Source organism: Periophthalmus magnuspinnatus, chromosome 18, assembly GCF_009829125.3.
Source record: "Periophthalmus magnuspinnatus isolate fPerMag1 chromosome 18, fPerMag1.2.pri, whole genome shotgun sequence".
NCBI lineage: Eukaryota > Metazoa > Chordata > Actinopteri > Gobiiformes > Gobiidae > Periophthalmus > Periophthalmus magnuspinnatus.
The window spans coordinates 12972996-12998105 of NC_047143.1; the positions used below are offsets into that span (position 1 = coordinate 12972996).

Sequence of the window (25110 nt, forward strand, 5' to 3'; positions counted from 1 at the left end):
CTTTACTTTTACAGTAGTAACTTTTGTAAATTCCAGGATGTGCATTGTTAAAAAGGGGAAGAACAATAAAATGTTTTTTTTCCCCCAATATAAATTTGGCAGGATTTTGTTATCAAGAAATACATTTTTAAAATCATAGAATTGCTTGGAATCTTCCAGCTAAAAAGCCTTGTTGAACTATTCTTTCATCAATAAACCTGTAGATTTTTAGACCACCTGATTTGCGTTATCACTTAAAGCCCTAGTTTAAAACAGGACTGGGCCTTATGTTGCTGGTGATGTATGGAATGATATGAAATATGGTGATATATGTGTACACTGCAGCAGATTTTCCTACCAGTACTGATGGAAGGCAGACAAAGATTTTAGCTAATTGCTAATACTAAAGCCTATAGCAGGGTTCAGCAACCTGCGACTCTGGAGCCACATGCGGCTCTTTCATCCTTATATTGCAGCCTGGGAAAATAGAAGTATTTAATTAAAGTGTATTTTATTTTTGTTTGTTCTTTATCATTTTTCGTCGCTGGAAATAAGTGTCACACTTGCAGTAGGCCTGTATGCCTGCCAAAATGCTATGCATTTATCAAGAAATATCCTCACACCTCACAGACGACAGCTTACATGGATTGAATAAGCAACACACTAGTTGTTTATACAAAGCATAAAGGTAAAACAACAACTATATAAACCTTTTTTTTTTTTTTTTTACATTTATATTTAAGCTTTTGTCCATTTTTTTCAGGGCCTTGGTCGACAACAGCCTCAGCAGGCATAATTACCTTAGTGGTGTTTCTTTTCCTGTTCTTTCTGTTGCAGTTTCTGGCCATTTCAGTTTTATCTATGAGCTTGATAGCAGAAAGTATGGAGTTGGCTGTGGGTCGTGTTTAAGTAATTAACAACAGTGACTTCTGCTCCGGCGGTTCGCGTCTGTCCTTGTGTGTTGCAAATGTATATTTAAAAAAAAAAACTATAGGTACACAATATTCTGCCCTCCCTAGATGACTGTGTAGTTTGATGGCGAACAAACTTGAAATAAAGACAATGTTGAAGTGCTTTAATTTGCTTTTCTTTACCTCGATTGAGTTTGTAAAACTAAAACAGACGCAGAAAACATAATCAGTCTCTGCATATATGTAAATAAAAGACACACATACAAACGTGACTAACAAATACTAGCACAGGTTGGCAGTGGCTAGTTACTCTAATGAAATGGTAATAACCATGTAAAGTCCACTAGCATAGTTAATAGCTATTAGCATAAATAAAAACGCGATCTAATTAACATCAATAAGGTCAAACGGAAATCACATTTACACAGAACAAGTGATGAACTGACAGCAGTGCTTCTCAATTATTTATCGTTCCCCCTTAAGAAGAAAAACATTTGAGCGTCTCCGCCGCAACTATAATAGTCAACAAGAAAGCAATATAGATCAACTTAAAAAAAAAAAAAGACTTTAATGCGTCTCATTACCTCCATCTATCTCCGCCTTTCTTTTCATCCCTGTTCCCAACTTACAGGCATATGTTCACTAACTCTTAAGATATTTCAGCACTCTTTAAACATGAACTGCAGCTCCGACTCGTCGTTGTCCGAAAGAACATGGCTGCTACATCACTAACGCAGTATGACATGCGCCCACTACAGGGCAGTGTTTCACAACCTGACCTTAAAGGGACAGCACACAGCGTTATCTTCGTTTTAGATGTCATGAAAAGTATTTGCGGCTCCCAATGTTTTTTTGTTTTTGTTTTTTTCTGTGGAAACCAGGTCCAAATGGCTCTTTAAGTGTTAAAGGTTGCTGACCCCTGCCCTAGAGTGACCTAAAGCCACAGTATGTAACCTTTCAGGCAAAAATAAAGCCATGTTTTTTCTGTTTGTGTCGTAACGGGTGTGTGTGGCGGACCAAAGGATGCAGACTCGGGGAATATTTACAGGATTTATTGTTGAAATGGGACAAGTACAAACAGCGGGTGATCCGGAGGTGAGCAGGAACATAGGAAACACAGGGACCGGGGACATGAGGGACCACAGGACGACAGGCAGGGCAGACCAGACGGGCATAGGGCAGAGCGGGCAGGAGACATCCAGGGCCGGAGCACGACAGGAACAAGTGAGGACGACAAACACAGCACAGCCAGGGTGAGTCCAAACAGACGATCTCGCCCCGAGTGTCTTCCCCCATCTCCTCTTATCCATGGCAGGTGTGGTGATTAGCCAGATGGAGAGCAGGTGCGCGCGGGAGGAGCCGAGAGCTTCGCCCAGCTCCAGGTACAAGCAGGTGAGGGAGGGGGAAGAGCACACAGGGAGGAAAACCAGGAGCGGACAGTGCGGATCATGACCGTTTGGTTGTGTTTATTTCACTGATAAACTGAGAAAAACGTGTAAGGGTAATTTTGGATTAAAGACTTTGATTTTAATGTATTTAGATCACCATGTTGCCTTTTATTGTTGCTATACATGCATATTAAAATGTTCAGGTGCACTAAATGCACTAAATCACTCCCCATTCAGAGTGCTATCCCATTACAATAAGCATGCATCCTGCTAATGAAACTACTGCACATCTCATCAGGTTTGTGAAGTTATAGTGTATCATTGCTGTGTGGGTGCAATAGCGTATGATATAGGCTTTTGGGCTGGGCTTTGTACAAAATCATAATGCTAACAGTAAGAAGGGTTCGAGTGGAGTCCAGCAGAGATCATTAGATTGCTCAAACATATATGGATGACATCTGAAACCACTTCAGGCATGTTTTTGATGAGGGAACAATGTTAGAAAGTTCAAAAAAGTCAATGTTGCAGAATACTTCCTGTTTGAAGTTTACACTCTTCTCAGGACTTGTGGTCATTTCCACACTCAAATTTCCGCAGAATGATCCGGCCCAGCTTTAGTGAATGGTCTAGTTTGGGCTTTCATATGGCAGAATGTGATGATATCATACTTCCAGTTAGGAAGCGAATTTAAATATCCAAAAGGGAAATTACAGATGTTCAACCTGACAGATTACACCCTTTAACTCACTAAGCATCATACCAGAAATTATATTTTCCTCTCCATAAATGTTTGAGGCTGTTAGAATGTTGTGATGTCACCTGAAACCCATTCATATAGCTCAGAGCCTTGATCTATAGCGTGCTCAGGTCTGATCAGGTCTGACTCTAGGCCCACGCAGACCACAGCTGACCAGAGGGAGTGACCTTGTGTGACTGGAGTGAGCTCCCCTTACTGATGTCCAAAGGAGGAAGAGATAACCTAAGCCCAGGACAGGGTGTGGCAGACAGCTGCAGGTGAGGACATTGTGAGAACCACTTCAAGTAATTTAAATGTGCCTGACAAGATCTCTAACCCAAGCATTTTAGATCAAGCTTTAAACAAGGACTAAATAACTTGACTAATTCATAAAGTTTAATGGAGAATGATGTAATTTGAATCTGCAATCCACATGTGTGTGTAAGACAGGAGAGACGACCCTGTTTTGGTATGAATGGGACTCTTCTGATTTTATCCATCTAGCAGTTTGAGCAAGGATTCCCCAGCTTCCTTCTCCACACCGGCTCCTGAGATGTTCCCAGGCCAAGTGAGAGACATAATCTCTCCATTTTGCCCTGGGTCTTCCCCAACATCTCCTCACTAGAGAACTACTAAACCAGGACTTAATCAGGACTAAATCATGACTAAACTACAACTACTAAACCAAGATTAGACCAGAACTACTAAACCAAAACTACTTTACCAGGACTAAACTACTAAACCAGAGAGCATAGGTGCAGATATCAGAATTCAGTGATCCACCTGCAGGTGGAGTCAGGCACGTTGAGCTGAGCGAGCTTGTCCTGGAGCAGAGCAGGGAGGATGGTGTTGAATGTAATGACAGAAGCCAATGTGAGTTCTGACTCTGATTTGTTTTTAAATGGTTCAAAGTGAGAGTAGGAGTGTTATTTACCCTTTGAAATGATGCATAATCTAAATAAAACATTGCACTACAATAATAATAATTTAAAAATGATGAAAAATGATTAGATACCAGATATTAGAGAGGAAGAAGAAGAAGAAGAAGATTTGGTTCTTTTAGAAAGTGAGATTCAACCTGTTCACATTAAGGAACCGTTCAAAATAGCTGACTTGTTCACCAACTTCATGTCACTACTTTGGATTCAGCTCCTTCATCACAAGAGTCGATGCAGCCGCATCACTGCATATGCTACATCGATCCACCTGTCAATCTCACCCTCCATCCTTCCCTAACTGAACCAGGACTAAACCAGAACCAGACCAAAACCCTCTTGTGAACAAGATCCCGAGATACCGGATCTTACATACATACATGGACACAAAGACTCTCCACACACCCGCAGAGGGCACCACACCACTGAAGAAAGTGATTCAGTTGTTTCTGTTGAACAAAAGTCAGCACAATTCATTATTAAAGTCATTACGCACTTTAATAGATTTGTCCAAATACGTTTACAACTAGCATGCTATTATTTGATAATCAGGGAGTGCATGTTAGCATTAGAAGCAGACAGAACACAGCAGGCTTATTCTGACCTCAAGTGCTGCTTGATCATCAAAAACATGCCATGATTTGTGTTTTGTTTCATTCATACATGTTTAACATACAAATTAGGCGACAGTAGTTCAATGTTCATCCATTGATTCCATTGAAGGCTGGAGGTTTGAACCCGCTTTCAACATAAACATGTGTCATGATTCTTGTCAGTCCTGCCCTTTTTTTTGCACTTTCTCCCCTCCCTTCTGTGTCTGAGCCTGGAGCTGGGCGGAGATTTGGGCTCCTCCCGTGCACACCTAGACCTAATCCGCAATCAGCTGCACCTGGGGAGGATAAGAGGAGCCAGGACCTGACACTCAGTGCCAGATTGTCTGCGTATCTTTGTGGTACACTTTGCTTGGCTCAGTTTATGTTTTTTTTGCTTTTTGACTCCTGCTGACTTGGATACTTTTGCTCCTCACCAGATTCCGCTCCCTGGACCCGCTCAGCTCTTCAGTCTTCGACCCTGCACACCTCCACCGACCCCACACTTTGGATCCGCTCAGCTCTTCAGTCTCCAATCCTGCTCTTCTCTATCAGTACTGTTCATCTCGTCTCAGACTCTACTACTCCCGCTCTACCCCTGGACCACAGCAAACCCTCCGCTCTCAACTCGCCGTTCGATTTACCGTCATATTGCACTTTGTAAACCTGTAAATAAACACTGTTAAACCTTTCCCCGAGTTCTGTCTCCTTGGTCTCTACTGTCAGTCGTTACAACAACATGATCGGTTGAGTGGTTAGACCCACAGGATGGCGGTGTGATTCCAGCTCCCCCAGACGAAGGCTGTTACTGTGTCCTTAAGCAAGACACTTCACAATCTCATTCTCAGTGTCTGTACATTGGTGAATGGGTGAGTGGCTCTTGGAGTTTTGAGTGCCTTGAAGGTGGAAAAGCTCTATATAAAAAATTTACCATTTACAAAATCCTGCATGTTTATGCTGAGTTCTTCTCAAACTGAATAAAACAATGTTCCACCAGATGATGCCATGCGGTAATACAGGAAGTGCTCCACTGTTTTTAAACTCCATACACCTTCACTAGAATCATTTGGCAATTCCACGGATGAAATTAACTAATCTGCTGAACAATGGGTAAAAGATAGCTGTTAATTTTAAAATTACTGCTTCATGACATAAGGTGGAACAAAGCATTGAGATTTGGAGATGTAGACAGACTAATAATACTCAAACATGTGTGAATGAAGCAAAACAATTCCAGGAATTTGAGGCGGTAACAGCATTCTAACATGGCTAAAAGCTCATAAGAGTCAATTTTGCGTAACATAGGACCTTTAAGTTATAACATGGAATTCTTGTTCCACTGGAGCAGGCCTACGTCACTCACGGTGTCACTGTCCTTGTTCTGCCTACACTGTGAGTCATGCGCTGCAGACTCTTCAGATCCACACACAAATCACACTTTATAGTCACTGTCCCTCCTCTGTACCATATATTCACTCCCCTTCCTCTGTACTATGTATATTTGCTGTCCACCCCCAAATAAAACTAAATATTCCGTTTCCACTAGACCAGTGGTTCCCAAATTCGGATCCGTGGACCTATGGGAGGCTTTGGAAGAATTGCACAGGAGGGGGTCTTGTCCACACAAGAAAGATGAAAATTTTGTTTTAAATCAACTTTACATAAGATATGTACTTATATTAGTATAAAGCTCACAGAAATGTATTGTTTTAACAAATAAATCTATGGTGAAAACTTTACAAATTGTTTTATATGTAGTGTAAAATATTATTAGAGGAGCCTTGTGTGTTCGCATCAATAGGGGGGCCCAGCAGATTTTGGGAATGGCTGCACTAGACTGCTTGCCATGACAGTAATGATTATGCTTATATGTGGGGTATCAGTTCCCCTTCCTACTCCGTGGTGTTATTCCCCTGCTTTATGAGAAATGGCAATATACAAACATGGCCTGTAGGTGGCAACACGAGCACTACAGTTTCCTTAGCAACCGGGTCTGGGTCACTGAAAGGCAAACACGAGGTTGGTAAAGATGCATTTGAGTTCCACAGCAGCACACCGCAGAGTGTCTAGGCCTGTCACGATAATTACTTGGCCTATATCGACTTATCGTTCAATACATGATAGATAAAACAATATGGCAATATTTTGGAGCTCTATTAGCCTATTTATCGTGTTATTTTAAGATTTAAGCTGTAGAAAGTATGCATCTTCTATGGCTAATTACTCGTTTATTCTGCTATTTATTTGTTGCAGCTCATGGCACTTAATGGTGCTGTCTATTTCAATAATGGTATGCTGGAATTATCTTGCTTTGTTGTTATTATGTCAGTGACTTAGAGTTGTTTTAATATCGTTTATCGCAGTACATCTCTGTAGCAGTACATCGTGCTTTGAAATGTATTATTCTGACAGGCCTAAGAGTGTCTGCTGTGATAATCTTTGGATTGTTCCTTTGGCCCCGGGTTCTGAGTCAGTGTGGGCACGGGATCTTTAGTGGGTAGTGTAGTTTAGGCCCGGGTGAGACTGTTGTTTCCGAGAGGCATTGTAGTCATAACGCCATTCAGTGACAACCAAACATGGATGTCACGTCAGTATGCGTGTCGCACGTTTAATGCCAAACTTGACTCCGCACAAAAAGTGGAGCAGTGGTGACCGCATCAGGTGAACCCATGCTTCCATGGGTAAACGTCAGTAAACCTGGCGCTACACCTGTCTTCGCCAACCTGAGGAATGGCGTCAGGGCTCGGAGGGAGCCGAGTACAGCCGAGCGCGACCGAACCCCTCCTCTCAGCCCTCTCCAGTCGTGGTGCAGCAGCCATGTTGCCGTGAGCCTGTTCCGGTATCAGGCAGGATCTTGCGCATAGTCTGTAATCGGGCGCAGCTCTCCGCGACAGGCACCGTCACCAGCAAACGCACTTCGCGATAATGGAGTTTACGATCCCCTGAATGTCCCTTCGGTCGTCGAGTCACGGACATAACGGCGCTCGGTGTACCGAGAGGACGGACTGGTACGCCGCCACACTGCAGTGCAGCACTGGTGAACGACCTTATTCCAAGCACGCCACACAGGCACGCCAGAGGAAGAGCCGGTGCTTTCCGTGGATCCAGTTGGAGGTTGGCTGTGGCAGTTCCTGCTGTGGCCGCCACACATATACACACACAGACTCTACCGAAGCTCGGAGCAACACCGTGCGTTAGCCACACGGGCTAATTACTACCGGGACACAACTTCCAACTAAAGTCCGATCTGGGCTCTATTGTGAGATCCGTGGGCTCCACGGGACACATTTTGGATACACGCTCCGGGTTTGTTGTATGTGGATTGCTCTGTTGGATTAGGAAGGTCGAGGGCTGACCGGGAACAACTTTGGCCTGAAAAGTTTGGATCAAAGCTGGTTTTACGACCAAAATGCGATTTCTGCGCCTTTTCAGAAAAACTTCCATGTAAAGACAGTTTGTGGAGGCACCCGTGTGTCGGTTTGTGAGATTTGATCGTGTCCGTTGTTTTGGGACGGGGTTTAGCTTCCTCACTTGGTTAGCATACTAGCCTAATTGAACCGTGTCTTGTTGAAAAGAACCATTAACACTGCCCAACTTTTCCTGAAGCTAGCCGCAGCGGCTAAGGCCGAGTGTTGCCTCCCCGTGCTCAGAGCTCCACTTTGACCATAATACATGCCCAGCGAAGCTCGGCTTCTCCCACACGGGAACTCAGAGTAGCCGACGTATATTTAGTCTTCTCCTGCCTCTGACAAACATGGGACGTGGACTCGCTGCTAGCTAGTGTCGCTAGCTGGCCACAGGCTAGCCGCTGATGCGGGCTCTGCCGTAGATCACAGTCTACTTGTTGATTCTGCTAGCGGGCTAGCACGAAACATCCGCTGGAGGATTCAACCGCCACAGAGAAGGTTTTAAATGTGCTCCAGAGACTGAGGAGTGTGTGTTTCACTGTTCATTTCTCTCTTTGGAATTCCAAAGTCATTCAATATGTCAACAAGGCCTCCATTGGTGCAAGTCATTGAAAACTCTGCTGGACAGGTAAGTGGCTCTTAAAGCAACCTCTTATTTGTTCCCTCTGGTTTTGCTGCACCCTCTGCGTGCGCGTGCGTGTGTGTGCGCGTATACGTGTGTGTAAATTCATACAGTAGGTCCGCAACAGTTGTGAGGTCATTTTGAGCATATTACATTCTCCCTTGAGAGACGATGTTGACCTCTTGCTTTAAGAGTCAGGGCCTTCAGCGCTGTAAATAAAACATACGGCCTGGTTCAGTCTTTATCAGCGTTATCTCTGAGCTGTACAAAGTTCCTGGATCATAAAGCTGCAGTAGCTTAGTAATGCAGTGGTATGAGAAACTTGTGGTGTGATTGGAGTGGCTGGGGAAAGACTAAGCTAAAGCACTTGTATATTTACATTCAGCAACTACATGAGCTGGGCCGTCTCACACAACGTGATTTAATCACTCTGTATTGTCATTCAGAGTAGTTAAAAACCTCCTGTTTGATATGTTCTTGTGGGTTATATTTTCCCATCTCTAAGCAGCGCATTGTAATAAAAGCAGCTTGAGTGTAGTTGTACTTGTTTGTCATGATTTACTGACAGTCTAATGCTATTACCAAGGCTTCCTGTTCCTGCCCTCCAGTTGAAACACGGTGCTGTCAGGTGTGTTCACTCTGACGTGCCTCTGACGGGTGAGGGAGGTGAGGAGAGCCTGGGCTCAGCACAATCCGCTGGCTTGTAGCACCAGGAGGGCAGGGCCTTGTTTAGACAGACTAATGCAGAAGGGAGAGTACTTCATGAGACGTCACATTAGCACAATAACTTACGGAAAAGCAATAAAACAATATAAAGTGGAACAATTCTCAGAGACCAGGATTAAATAATCTAAAATCAAATGTTAGTGGTGCATCATTAAAAGGTACAGTACCGGGGGAAAGTTTGGGTGACACTTGGAATGTTGCATCCCAACGTACTACTGATACTGAAAAAATAAATAAATTTAGCGTTGTCACAATGCTAAAATTTCGATGCTAAGGAACAAGCTCGAAAAGACCTGTCATGATAACAAATTATAAAGTTTGATATATTGCTGATGAAAATATAGACAATATAGATTTGTTAATGAACAAGAGCTGCAATAAATAAATCTATAATATTGATGAAATATTGATCCCCACAAATTGTTCCGTCTATTGTGCACTGAACGATGATTGATATATTAAGTAATTATCCTGACAGGCCTAGGCTCAATACCAATTTTGATACCACAATGATGAAAACCAAAAACAACAAAAACAACACTTGGACAATAGAATGTAATTTTCATCACAAAATAATAGTGCTTTCTTTAAGTCACCATGTGGGTATTTACTGGTGATAAAGTCAAGTCGTGTCATGTATATGAGATTTTTTTTTTCAGTATTATTATACTGATACTAATATCAGATTTTCAATACTTTTGACAAACCTAATGGTAAGTCCTGAAGGAGAGTTTTACCACAAATGCTTTTTCCTCAGAGAAATGGTGTTTAATGGAAACTCTTGTGTGTTGGCCCAGTTCTAACTTGTTTAGGTGAATTGTTTATTGGTTGTTTTTTGTTTATATGCAGTACTGTCTTGTTAGCTTAGCTTCTAATGTTTGTCATTAAAGCAGAGTTTTAAACTACAACCATTGGCATAAACTTTGGTCCTTTGCTTTGGACTGGAGTGGACCTAAGCTGTCTGCCCCCCTGTGCTTTGTGTGCTGTTGCTATCAGTCATCCACACACAAAGTGAGGAGTGAGAGGTCACCACAGGCCCGCCAAAGGGTCTCTGTGCGAAAGGTCGCACAGGCACAAAAGGTCCGCTCCAGCCCCCCTGCTCCGCTCCGGTTCCCCCGCTCCGGTTCCCCCGCTCCGGTTCGCCCGCTCCGGTTCGCCCGCTCCGGTTCGCCCGTTCCCTCGTTCCGGTTCCCTTGTTCTGGTCCCCTGCCACACTCCGCATTATACCATACCTTAATATAAAAAGCAAGTTTGAAATTTTTGTACTTCTAATTCAAGTCTATGTGGTCTTATACTTGTTTTGATACAGCTCAGGATCATTCTAAGGATATTCAGGAAAGGTTCATTCTGCTCCTGTAAATTCGAGTTTTTCCCAAATGAGTATTTAGTTTTGATACTAGTTTTAGTATAAATTAATATCCGATTTTCAATACTTTTGACAATCTTACACCTTAGTCACATATAACTGCTTGTGCACACACAGGCCTGGTCCAGCCCACTGACCACAGGGTTAATGGTTATACCTCCGCAGGGATCTGTCCAGTCCAGCAGATCACTGGACTGTATTGTGGCTGCGATTCAATTTGCCGTTTATGTTTTAATTACAACATTCTATTCAAAGGTAAGTTTTTAAACACTTCCACAAGAATTGACAAAAAGACTGAAATCTGAACTGACAAACTAATACAAAAATCACATTTCAGAACATGTTTGTACAGGTCTAAACTACAGGGTTACCAGTTTTTATGCAGAATAACACAGGAGAGTTTTTTGTTTGTGGAAAAAATTATTTTACTTCAAAAATGGTAGCCTTTGTGATTTGCTAACTGCGTCCATTCAAATTGTGATTTCGATTCGATTCTGATCTTGTGAGCCCTAACATATATAAAAAAGCAACTTATCCATAACGTTCTCCACTAGTAGCTTATAGTTGTTTTCACTAATACAAGTACAATTATACAAAAGTTGTTTAAACATGGAACTTATTAATAACGTTAAAATTTTAAGTATTAATATCCATAACATTTTCAAATGGTCAGCAACTTTAATCATTAACCCAATTAGCAATTATTTTGGCCATGGTGGTCGTGGTACCCAATTTCAGCATCGTCCTATGCCTAGTCTACAAGTGACAAAAGCTTTATGTCGACAACATGAAATGATTTGAAAGTTTGTGTTTCTTGCACTGGTCCTTCAGATATGATTCAGTGTGTCTCATTTTTGTGTCTATCCTTTGTGTCAGATTTTGTGCATTATTTAATCTTTTGTCTTTCCAATTTCATTAACTTTAAATTATAAATCAGATGTTATGTTATCTTTGAGTAGTACTAAGTAGTACTTTCCCCAAATACCTTTTTACTCTTTCATGAATCAATTCTCAGTCCACTACTTTATACTTCTACTTGGGTAATTTTTTTTGAGGTAACTATACTTTTACATGGATACTATTTTTGGCTACTGTACCATAATGCTGGGGATAACAGGGTCCGTCGCAATTCGATACAATACATGGCTTATGATATGATGTTGTCAAGATATGATAAAATATATATTGCACATGATGCACTGTGAACCAAATACATTTTATCAACAATATTTCTTTTTTAAACTACTACTGTTGCAAAGTTAATATGAAATACATATATTTTAATCAAGTGAATTTCCTTTCACAAAATAAGCAACAAAATTGTAGTGCAATCACAAAAAATGGCTATGAGATACCAAAAAAATACTTGATATCACAGACAACGCTAACGATACTGTATCACCAAATTTTGGTTTCACAATATATCGATATTTTGATATTGACCTCTGGTTTTTAGTTTAATTTTGTAACTGCTATATCAAAAACAATGACACTTCATATTGCTGCACTTTTCCTCCTATCTCTTAGACTTAGACTAAAGAAAATGCAAGTCGAGTAGCAACAGAGGTTTAAAACAGATTTTGTCCTGAACGAACAGCCTTATGTTGAAAGACTGCTCCATGCTCTGCCTGGCACTTGATAGTAGCCGGGCTTAACGTGGGTCGGCTCCACTGCGGCTGGAACACATTTTAGTTTAGCCACCATGGCAACAAGCTGCTTTAGGTGACACTGAAAAATGGACTAACAGTAAAAATCTACTTTTGAAATCAGGACCAAATTGTACTTATGGTTTTAAGATGCATATGTGGATGATAATGATAAAGATATCATAGTTTCTTTTAATAATCCCAGATGTGTTTTGCTTTCTAGTTCATTTTAAAATGTTTGCAGTGGTCCAAAGTTGTTCCTCACTTACCTTATGCTTTCTGAGCATCCTAATTGGCTAAAATGATTCAAAAATACTATTAGACCTATCTACTTAAAAAAAAAAAAAATGACTGTAAAGAGGCAGAATAGCAGTAAAAAATGGCAAAGCCCTTCTTTATACCCAAACGTTTTTGAAAGTTTTCTTATACACCCTCAACTAGGGATGGGACGATATACGATAATATCGTTCATCGTGATAAATAAGGTCCGCAATTAATCGTTCGTGGCATTTTTTAATAATCGCGATCATTGCGCACGATTATAATCGCCTTTACGGCACCACACTACCTCATGTTTCCAGTTCCAATACAACGTTTAGATGTTTGTTTATTGTTTATCTGACAGAATATAGTTCAGACATAGATAAGCACAGAAGCTACAAGTGTCATTGCTATGACAGAGTGGGCAAACACCACAAACTAAGTCTGATCCATAACTCTCCACAGGAACGTACCAGTGCGCGCCTCACCTGTGCGCACAGATGAGACGCTAATGTGTGCACATCTTAGATTTTTACCTACAATAATGCAAACTGCAGAATAAAACAACACCTTTTAAACAATAGACAAATTAAGTCTAATTCATACAGCTGAACACAAATGTGTCAGAGCGCATGGTCCGAATGTGCACTATATGCACAGAAGCAAAGCTAACGATTATACACAGTATATTTTACATACAATTAAGTCAATAGCAGAATAAACCATGCTTACCGATCGAGAACAGCATCCAATCCATCAAAAAATAAGGTCCTTTACTCCTGAGTCCACTGTGAGATCTTTAATCTTTGCCATGAACTGCTCCGGGTCAGAGATGCCTCTAGTTTAACTTGTACAAACATCCACAGTGTCCTCGATCACATACTCCCTTTGTTTTGTTCGTTTCGTCATGTTTAAAATGCAAAACAACAGTGCGTAAAATGCGCCATTATGCACACATTTCTGCATCCACTCGTTTCCCAATTCACCAAAGTGCCTTAATTAAAAAAATTAAGTGTTCGTCGACGGGCACTTGCGTCACTTCCGGCGCAACAAGGACCGGTCCATTTCGCCAGCATGACATTGAGGAGTATACATTTTCTTCCGGGTACGTGTGTTTACGGAAAACCATGGCATGTGGTACATCATCCTGTCCCGCTGCTCATTGGCTGTAAGGGGAAAACGTCACTAAACGTGTGTGATGTAATTGGTTGATTCTACAAGGGGAAGAGTGGGGCGTAAACTTTCAGTCATCTGTAGCACTGATTCGCTGTATGCGGGCTCAGTAACCCACAACCCCCACCTTATTGGCCAACACTGGTGTCAATCACAAGCTAACACATGTGTTTAGCACTGGGGAACAAAGTTGGCGCTGTCAGAAGTTTATTATGCCTGAAATCGACTAAAGAAAGGCAAAGAAGTGACGGAGCAGATTTCATATTTGGAGTACTTTCCTGCAGCAGATTGGACATGGAGGATCTTATTTTGTGGACATAATTTCTTGACTGGAATATATTCTCTGGACCTTTACGGAACAAATGAGACCAACTTTGTGCGAATATGTTGATGTTTGACAGAACCAGAGCGCTCAATGGTAAGTGAAGTCCAGATTCACACTTTGTGACTTTTCTATAAAAACATCTTTCCTGTCAGCACTGTGGTGATTGCAAGTGAAAATGGTTTGCATATCCAGAAAGACGAGCGCTGCAGCTTTAATTTGATGTGTATATTGTTTGTGCGGGTGACGCAGAAGTGTATGTACATTGCTGTAAAGTAGTAAAATAGGCCTGGGCCGTCGGAACGTTAACAGGTTAATAATTATCGCGATAATATCGTTAATCGCGATTATTTTGGCCACGATAATCGTGAGTCTAAAATTTAATATCGTCCCATACCTACCCTCAACTTAGTTCCACTGTTTAAACATAATTTAATCTCATAATTATTGCATTGCACTTTTGTGTGTGCCACTATTGCCAAACTATAACAAATGCTATGATTAGCGCAAATAAAATCACACTTGGTGCATTTGAACATGATAACATACCACTAGAATGGACAATGTCCCCAAGTAAATCCTGGAGCACAGTAGAAACGGATGGGACTGCTGAAGACATGGCTTCATCTGGATGTTTGTTTGTTTGTTTACTGAAGCAACCTGAGCCAGAGGAAATGCACGGAGGGAGGCGGAAATAAGGACCAGTGTAGTCCCTCACCTGTTTCTACACTGCTCTGCTTTGCTGTGCTAGGGAAATCCAGGTGTGCTAAACAACCCCAAAACCTTGTTTCAGTCTGAATCAGGTCAAAGAACCAGTGTGTGAACAGGGGCTACAAGATGTTCAGGTGCTTGTGGTAAGTTAGCATATAACTTTGCAGCTCCAATTACTAATAAAAACGACTATCTTGTATAACCACACTTATAACCACACTTTTGGCAGATATGGATACACGACATCCCATTTACGGTGAGCATTTGATTTTCAGACAGACATTTGCTCTCCACAGCCCAAATAAACTCATTGAAGTTCTGGTAAGGTTCATTTTCACTTTAACGTAGTGGATCAAAATGAAAGAACATATGCTTGGTGGGTGGTGGGTGACTATTGAGCACACCTGAATATAGGCTGCACCAGATAAATTTTCAATGAAAGTAAATTTTGTACATATATAGGCCACACTCGAATATAAGCCACATGTTATTACACAGGATGAACATACCTGAATGTTTAGAAAATAAAACGGCACCAACACCGGCCATCTTTTATTTCCTCTGAAAGCTTTTCTCGTCTTTTTACATTGACTAAGTTCTTCCTGCTGCCACCTCCAATGTCGCACCATGGATTCATTCCAAGTTTACGTGCAGTGGCTCTATTTCCTGCTTTGATGGCCAGATTGATTGCCTTGAACTTATATATTTTTTTCGTGTCTTTTCCATGATGAGGGTGTGTACATGATGCGCAAAATGACAGTTCAAAATCAATACTAGTGTATTCCTCAGCACATAATCTTGCCCCACTTCTGTCTCACTTTTGAGTTTACTTTGACAGGGCCCTCACTGGTGAATGATTGCACAGTTTATTCAATGTTTTTAACATTTCAAGACAAAATTGGACGTCCCTCTTCTGAGGCAGGAACTTAACTCCAGGCACACTTGAGGTCACTCTCCTCAGATCTGGCCTGGAATGGTGTCAACAACTGCTTTCTAATAAAACCGAAACAACAAAAATCAAAAGACAATATAACAGAATTTGAAAGCATGTTGGGACCTATATACGTTACAGCTAAGTGGAGCTTCTTAGCAACAAGTTTCATTAACATACTCTCGATAAATGTTAATCATTGTTAAGGGCACCATGATAAAGTTAAAGAGCCTCAACTTGCTAGTTGTACTTCCGAGTGTGCGGCTGTAATCGTGATGCAGGGGTCAAAAGTCAGACTGGGATGTAGCTCTCAATCAAACGGGTCCAAAGGAGAGGCAACATGTGACTAAAACTGATAAAAGCCAACTCTCATTCATCATCTACAGTAACAGTAGCCATGGATTCATTGTTCATCTAGACAGTCCAATTTTCTCTTTTTTATTTAACTTTTCTTTTTAAGAGAAGGAATAAACATGACAAAGGAACAAAGGCATAAGAACTACTGTTGGTACTGGCCGTAATACACAACTATAAATACATTCAACCACATCCATTTCCTTCCCTACCCTATTCTGTTGCACATTAAGGTCCATCTCACACATGTAGGCTTACTTTTACTCCCATCACTCATGCCATCCTACAATTACAGCTGCATACTCAGGAAAATGACTAGCAAGTGGTTGTTTATTCTTCATTTTTTTTTTTAGACCATTCCAATAATATATTTTTTAAAATATTTTCTGTAAATGTATTTATTGAAGCTCACAACCAGAGCTGTTACGGTCAAAGAATTTTTGATAACTCGCATTGTGTTTGACCCATTATAGTACATGTAAATTGGGGTTGTACATGAAAAATAGCTATATAAAACAGCTCGGCATGAGTGACAGACATGTGCGTGTGCATGCATCAGAAATTTTTTTTCGGTTCACTAAATGACCAGTTACAAGGATATATTGTTGTTATGGTATAACACTGGTTCTGCACTAAACTCATGTGGGACAGAATGCTTGAGGACACTTGTCAGCTCAGGTTATTGAATGCTAAGCGGTGTTTTGTGGTGTGATTGATCATACCGCGGTGTAGCAATATTGCAGCTACCGTGACAGTCCTACTCACAACAAAATGTGACTTTTGGCAACTTTTTGGTAGTTAAACAATATGCAAAATTAGAAAAAAAATGCTACATCTACAAAATTTTGTCATGATATTCAAATTTCAAACTCAATTTTCATACTAAGGAACAAACTCAATACTGATTCCAATACCATGATGATAATAAAAACTATTATTTTATTTAGACAATAGAATGTGATTTTCAACATTAAATATTACCATTTATGCCTTACATTTGTGTTATCCCTTAGTTGTCGGGGTAGGCTCCATAGCTTGTGACCCCAGCCATTTGGGACAACAGAATTTAGCCTTTGACTATAACCCGGTGTGTTTACATTCATGTTATATCATATCTGTCCATTAGCATGTATTGTCCCAATCAGATAAATAAATAAATAAAAAGTGGCCATGGTTGTATACTAGTCTATTCTATGTGATCTTATACTTGTTCTGATACAGTTCAAGATCATTCTAAAGCTGCTCAAATGAGTAATGAGTTTTGATCTTAGGTTTATTATAGATTAGTATTTGACAACCCTATTACAGAATAACAAGTTAACTTTTCTTTTCATTGTGTACAACTATTGCAAATGAAATCTTGAAACAAACTGCAAATCAAAGCCTGCAATACACAAAAGCATAGAACTCAAAAATGTGATGCTTTTCCCAAATCTGTTCTCTCAAACCACTGAGCCCCGAAAAGGAGACAGCCCAGATGAGACTGGAGATTCCCAGGATCTACCTCTGCTGTGGAGTATGCAAGCAAGAGAGAAAAGCAAGGCTTCAATTGGCTGTGCAGAGCATGAGTCATCAGGATCTGCTGCGCATGCCCAGTGTGGCAAAGAGGGAAGCGTCCTCCGAGCAGTCGCTAGGCAGAAGAAGAGCATGAGAAGACAGGAGTGAGAGGGGCCTAGCAACAGGAACAGTCAACCCTCAGCACACACAGGCTACCTGTAGACCGTTCCCAATAGCACAATCATCATATTCAAACTATTTTATACCACTGACAGAATCAGGAGGATCCCAGTGAACCTTTAAAGTGAGCTATATTGTAAAAAATTTGAATAAATTGCACACTTAAGTTGGTTCTAATATCTATGTTTCAAATATTAATATTTCAACCAACTATCAGTCAGATCTTAATATGGGACTAACCGTGAAAAAAAGATCAACTATAAAAAATAATCCTAATGGTGTTTTGATGATCGGAATCAATGTAGAACTTTCATAAATATTCTCTGTTTAGAAATATCAGTTAGCCTGACAGTTTACATCTGCGTTTGCAGAATGCTCGGTAAATATTGCATACCAGGTGATAGCTAGCATGCTGGGGACTGCCGTGCTAAAAATGCTAAAAATATCTCATGATGGAGTTTCCCCCCCCCCCCCAATATTATCTATCACTACCCTTGAGTACTGGTTTGTTTTTGACCATCATGGTCGTACCAGTCACTTGGAAGTCCTCGCATTCTTAAATCAAGCTGTACTTGATTTTTATATATGCAAAAAAACTGAAATAGTTCATTTTATACAGTTCGTAGTGATCCAAAGTTATTCCTCACTTACCTTATGCATTCAGAACATCTTAATTATTCCCTGCAATGGGTTTATGAGCAGTTTTCACTCAGAGCAGTGTTTTGCCGGCAAGGCAAGGCAAGTTTATTTGTATAGCACAATTCGTACACAAGGTAATTCAAAGTGCTTTACAGAATAAGAAAGACATTAAAATCACACAAATCAAAACATAAATAATCACAAATAATCATCATAAATTTACCATTAAAAGAGAAGAGTGCAGAATAAAAGCCTTTCAGTCATATGCACAGCTGAACAGAACCGTTTTGAGCCTGGATTTAAACATTGTCAAAGTAGAGGCCTGTCTCACATCTTCAGGAAGACTGTTCCAGGTTTTAACTGCATAAGAGGTGAAGCTAACAACAACTGGCATGCTAACATGCACTAATAAAAGAATTTATAATTAGATGTAGACAATACATGGGACATATTTTTTACCTCAAGACCTGCATGCAATATATCTGGACTGAGGCAAGACATATTTTGCTGAAATGCATGGGAAAAATCAGGTGCAGAACATTTAATATTGAAGAATACATAAAGGTTACAAAAGTGAAGCATCTAATTTTATGACTAAAGTAAGGTCAAATAAGTTACTAACTTGGCATTTTCATATTGTTTCCTTGCTAGGGTCATGTGTGTAGCCAGCTCATCTGTATAAGAAATGGCTGTGTGCATTGTAAGTTGTATGTTGCTATTCTTGAGTAGTGAAGTTAGCTTGGGCTGTGACAGCGTTTGTGCAGCCACTGAGAGTAAACGGGCCCGTCCGGTCGGCCCACTCTGGGTGTGGAGCCTGCACGAGTATAGCCTGGGACAGGAGCTTGCGTCACAAGCCTCCATCTATATGAGTGTAACCTTGGACAGAAAGCTTGGTTAAGGCCTCCAATTGTACAAGTGTAGTCTGGGATGGGAGCTCATATCACAGCCTTCTAACCATACAAGTGTTACCTGGGACAGGAACTCGCTTCACAGGCCTGGCCCTGAGGTGAGAACCCGAGCGCTCTACACAACTGCTACAGATGAGCCCTTTACTGCATGCTTCTGTTTATGTGAACTTAAAGGCACTGTACGTGATTTTTTTACTGTTTTAAAAACAAGAAAACAGACATGTTTTGCAGCAGTTCAAAGTTATTCCTCATTTACCTTATGAATTTCGAGGATCCTAATTATCCACTGCGATGAGTTTATAAGCACTTTTCACAACTTCCAGAGACCAGAACAGAGTTTTGCCATGACTGTAAACAACAACAATTAGTTGGCAGGGCTTGCTTAATTTTTCTATGATCAACGGTGAATTTCCCAAACAGATAAGAATTTACCCTTTTCATTTGTTGTTTAATTCTAGGGCTGCTAGATTATAGCAAAAATCCTTATCATGTTTATGATGTACATTTTTATAGTGAACTGTTTGTAAACCTGATTAGTGTTGGCTTCAGAACGAGCTTTATCAATATTATAACGTCCTCTGGTCTACTGTCTGGATTGTTTGTTGGAGTTGCGTAATCAGCTGATCTGTACTGCAGGTGTTAGCACTGTACCCTTCACAGGTCTTATAATGTAATGTACCTGTTATTCCTCTTGAGCTGGGCCATATGGAACCAAATATTAATCAATCTCGATTTTCTATAACATTTTCTTTTTTCTTTTTAAAAACAAAATAAAGATGACCTTCCATATTGATTTAATTAGGGCTATTAATACTTTGCAGTGACATCACGCTGGGGGTGTACTTCATTATGTCTATGGAAGAATGTACAACAGTTACAATGGTGGCATAAATAAGTGTTAATATAAAGTTTTCTGTTTATTTTTTTAGGCAGCAGATTAACCAAAACAAAATACTGGCCTATGGAGGAGACTTAAGGCTAATGCTCTAAAAGCTCCAAATATCGGCTCAACGATATTCTTAATGGTCAGATTGTGTTAAAACAAAGTCTAACTTGAGTAACACAGCTTCAGACATAGTGGTGCCTCAGTTAGCATCACACCTCCAGGGAATGTTGATGACATCAGCTGCAAAGTATCAATAGTCGTAGAAAAGATTCCCTGTGCCTGCGTCAGTTAGTCAGCTAAAATGGTGTGTGGTGTAGAGGTAAGATCGGGCCTAAAAAATCCAGCCCGACCCAGCCCGAGCCCGACCAATTAACTTGATTTGCAGGCCCGAGCCCGAAGCAAACCCGAAATTTCATATTTTATTTGTGAGGATAAAAAAAAAAAAAAAGAAGAACCAAACAAAGTTAAACATGCGTAAAAATAAGCCTACTAATAAAAAACCTTCGCCACTAACTACTGAAAATGGTCTAAGGTCCTGACAGCAAAAGTCCACGCACTTGTCTGTGATGGCCTGCTTAGCGCGAAGAGGTGCGGTCTTTGGGACAAATGATAATATAGATGTTTGACGATCATCACTTTTGCCAGTACAGCTGTTTAAATGCCTGCTCAGCGTCGAGGTGCCAGTCTTTTTGCTCTCGTATGAAAGCAAAGCGCCACATTTACCACATTCAGCGAAGCCAACGCAAGTTTCTGTAGCATTTTCAACAATCAATTTGAAGCATTTCCACACCTCACTCTTGCCGGTGCGTGTTTGCCTTTTCAGTTCCCCTGTCTTTAGTTTATCCTTTACTTCTTGCTGCTCCATATCAGGGATACCAGGTCAAAATAGATGCAGACTTGCGGAGGGGAAGAGGGGGCGTTCACGTGCGCAGAGTATGCTCTGGCTCTGCAGCTCCTGTTTAGTAGTTAAATAGCAATTACCTTACAGCGCCTTCTCTGTTTTATCCAAATTATTTTTTTTATAACAAGTATTCCTAAGTTTAGTATCCACACATCGTTTTAGTATACATTTTTATAAACATATATTTATTTTTAAAAAGTCAGCTAGAGAGAAGCCCGGCCCGACCCGACCCGAACGTAATGATTGACATTTTAGGCCCGACCCGGCCCGGACTCGGGCTTGGGCTTAAGATCTTACCTCTAGTGTGGTGTGGCATTGTTAAAATCAATAGAATCTACAATGTGCACAGAGAAGTAACTGTAGGCAGACTAAACTTTTTACTAAATCATTCAGCTCTAGACTGAAGAGCAGGGGCTTGGTTGACAGCCCTGTCTAGAGCCTTGACACGTGACAGGGGAGCAAGCTCGTCTGTGCCATGTTTCTCACACCAAACAAGGAGCTGTCGTCACATCAGGATGCTGAGGCTACTGCTGAAAACTTCCCAACACTTCATCACTACCTTTATATTACCTCTGCTGTTTTATTCATCCACAAAAGTGAAAGCTTGTGTTTTTTAAGGAACATGGTCTATATGTTTATTTTAATAAATATAGGAGAGAGCACACTAATTAACATGCATTGGTCCATCATGTTAATGTGCCAGAGTTAGCCATGCGGGCCAATTTTCATCCAGTCAGTTGTCAGCAATAACAGGATGTGGAGAAATTCAGATTTTGGAGGAATTTTGTTTAATAGCATTAATCATTTTTATTGTTCATGTTTGTGAACCATAATGTTATATTTTTTTCTCAGATCATTTGAAAAAGTTTCGGTGTATATGGTGTGTTGGGGCATCTTTTTAAGAAAGTGTGCAAAAGTGTGCTGCAACTCTAGAAAGGTTGAAAAACAGAGGATTTGGAGATGAGAAATTGGCATGTCATTATTGTTATTGTAATCTGCGCTTCATCTACCTCTGGAGTTGGCGGAGTTGTTCAGAAGCGACACAGAGGATGAAGAATTCAATGGATTTAGTGATTTGAAGTGAGCTTGTTTTTTATACTTTAGTTATCTGATTAACTGTTGATATCTTATGTTAACATACCAGACATGTATTCAGTTTGCTGTCTATACTTCATGTAGCTGAATAAATATAAATGTGTTACGTTAGCGTGCTGTACTGTTATTCAGCCTGTTGTTCTCTATTTTATTATTATAACTTGCTTTTAAAGATAAAATGTATGTTTTGTCTTCATTATTATGCATTTTTTGGCTGGTTTGGCTTTTAGTCTGGAGTGACTTATATTTTGGAAAATACTGTAATCCAAACTAAGAAATATGTGCCCTTTTATGACTACGACTACTACAGCAACTACTACAATGACGATTACAATGACTACTATGAAGCCACATTTGCCTTGGCCTTTTGAGACACTGCTGTTGAATGGATTGTAAAATTAATTTATCTGCAGACAAATCAATGATTTAATATGTTTGTTTTAAGAGGTTTAATTTACTGTTTTCTTACAGAAACATTTAAAATGTCTTTTTATTAAAAAAAAAAAAAGTCTACTTGTCTGCTCTTATCGCTTTGACTGAGCTGCGGTGTGGTTGTCATCACTGTTCCCTCTAAGCCGCGCGCGTGCGCAATTGCGCACTGCTGACACGGTCTCCGCGCTCAGAAAATCTGTGCTGCGCACAAAAAAATCGAACCGGAATTGAAAATAAAATAAACACACAACAATTCATTCTGCGCTATTTTTCAATGTGAGTCAGTGAGTGTGACCGGGGACGAGCTGCTCCAGCCAATTATGTGATTCACATACGTATTTGCGCAGCTTATCCACGTCATTGACAGGCTCCTCATGCGCCGCTACCAGTGTTTTAGCGATGTGGCTGACTGAAAACTCGCTAATGATGCTAAGTGTTTAACCAATGTATGAACTCACAACAAATTACATACATACCTTTTCACAAAGGCATGACCTTTTTTAACACTACCACACTGAAATAATTTTCATTTTCTATTGTATTATGTATTCCAATAATGAATTTATTGTATTTATGCTATTTATTATTTTTAACATTTTAAAAATCACCTAATTTCCACCAGGCTACAATAATAATGAATATTTACTGCAAATCAGTGTGACTTCTGCTTTTGCCTTTGAGAGACCAGTTCAGAAATGCAGGGCTTCCCCTTGGCAAGTGCCACTCTCATGGCATTTTTTCACAGCAAAGTCTGTTCCTTTTCTTCTTTTTTACGTCGTTTTATGTTTTTATGCCGTTCAAAGTGACAGTATTCAATGACCAATACACACTGAGAGGAATCTGTATCTGCACACCCAGCTGCTCTATTATTGTACATTTACATATATCAAAACACAATATATAATGTGTTTTTGTAAATAAAATATATTCAAAACAAGTGGTATAGGTCAAAATAAATATATATTTACAAACCACACACTGCTATTGTGTGAACAAACGCACACTGGAAACTAAAAATACATGTGGCAGTGTGACAGTCATTCTGTGACAGAGGTTGGAGGATCGAGTCCCGCTCGGACCAACTTTTGTCATTGTGTCCTTAGTTTTGTCATTGTGTCCTTAGGCAAGACACTTCACCCGAGTGGTGTGTGAGTGAATGATTGGTGGGGCAGATTGGCATTAGCTAATGCTAATGATTACACATAATACACATTTGACCCACAATTAAGTCAATAGCAGAATAAACCACGCTTACCGATCAGGAACAGCATCCAGTCCATCAAATCATAAGGTCTTTTACTCCTGAGTCCACCATGAGATCTTCACTCGATTCCACGAACCGCTCCGGGTCCGAGATGCCTCTAGTTTAACTTGTACAAACATCCACAGTGTCCTAGGTCACCTTTGTTTTATCCGTTTCATCGTGTTTAAAATGCAAAACTGTTGCAAAACAGTGCGTAAAATTACGCAATTACGCGTGCTTAATTTTACGCGCGGATCTTTGCCCGAGGGCGGGCCATCGGAACGTTAAGGGGTTAAACAGCACTTAGAATCAATAGCGAGTCTTCACTCCACATCGGCCACATCAGCTAAAAACACTGGGAGCGGGACATGAGGACGCCTGTCAATGGCGTTGATAAGCTGCGCACTGACTTCCTGACAGACAGGAGACAGCGCGTGCGGCTGGGGAAGAATGTCTCGGACACTCGGACTATCAGCACAGGATCTCCACAGGGCTGTGTACTTTCTCCCCTGCTCTTCTCCCTGTACACCAACTGCTGCACCTCCAGCCACGACTCCGTCAAACTGGTTAAGTTTGCGGATGACACCACCCTCATCGGACTCATCTCGGACAGCGATGAGTCTGCCTACAGGAGGGAGGTGGACCGGCTGGTGTCCTGGTGCAGCAGCAACAACCTGGAGCTCAACGCCCAGAAGACAGTGGAGATGATTGTGGACTTCAGGAAAGTCACAGCCCCCCTGCCTCCCCTCACCCTGACGGACTCCCCCATCACCACTGTGGACTCTTTCCTGGGCACCTGCATCACCCAGGATCTCAAGTGGGAGCCGACCATCAGCTCCCTCATCAAGAAAGCCCAGCAGAGGATGTTCCACCTGTGGCAGCTGAGGAAACTCAAGCTGCCAGTCCAGATGATGGTGCAGTTTTACACTTCCATCATTGAGTCCATCCTCGCCTCCTCCATCACTGTGTGGTTCGCTGGGGCCACTGCCAGGGACAGACAGAGACTGCAGCGCATTGTGCGCTCTGCTGAGAAGGTGATTGGCTGCAGCCTTCCATCTCTACAGGACCTGTACGTCTCCAGGACTCGGGGGCGAGCAGGCCGTATAGCAGCTGACACCTCTCACCCTGGACATGGACTATTTGAGCCACTTCCCTCTGGCAGGAGGCTACCGTCCATTGGGACCAGAACCTCTCGCCATAAGAACAGTTTCTTCCTCTCTGCTGTTTGTCTCATGAACACTTTATAATATCTGCACTATACTGGACACTTT

The 25110-nt window shown here is 41.0% G+C and overlaps 1 protein-coding gene across 16 annotated transcripts in view; it reads left to right on the forward strand.

Moving 5' to 3' along the window:
* The first annotated feature begins 7347 nt into the window (after window positions 1-7347).
* Window positions 7348-25110, forward strand: part of mark2b (MAP/microtubule affinity-regulating kinase 2b) — a 100812-nt gene continuing 83049 nt past the window's right edge. For 6 of the 16 annotated variants that reach the window (XM_033984140.2, XM_033984143.2, XM_055228946.1 and 3 more), the window contains exon 1: window positions 7362-8574. In XM_033984140.2, the coding sequence (XP_033840031.1) occupies window positions 8524-8574 (51 nt within the window). In that variant the 5' untranslated portion in view covers window positions 7362-8523. Of the gene's footprint in view, window positions 8575-25110 lie in introns of all 16 variants that reach the window. The other 10 variants (XM_033984146.2, XM_033984147.2, XM_055228950.1 and 7 more) reach the window with 5 other exon arrangements.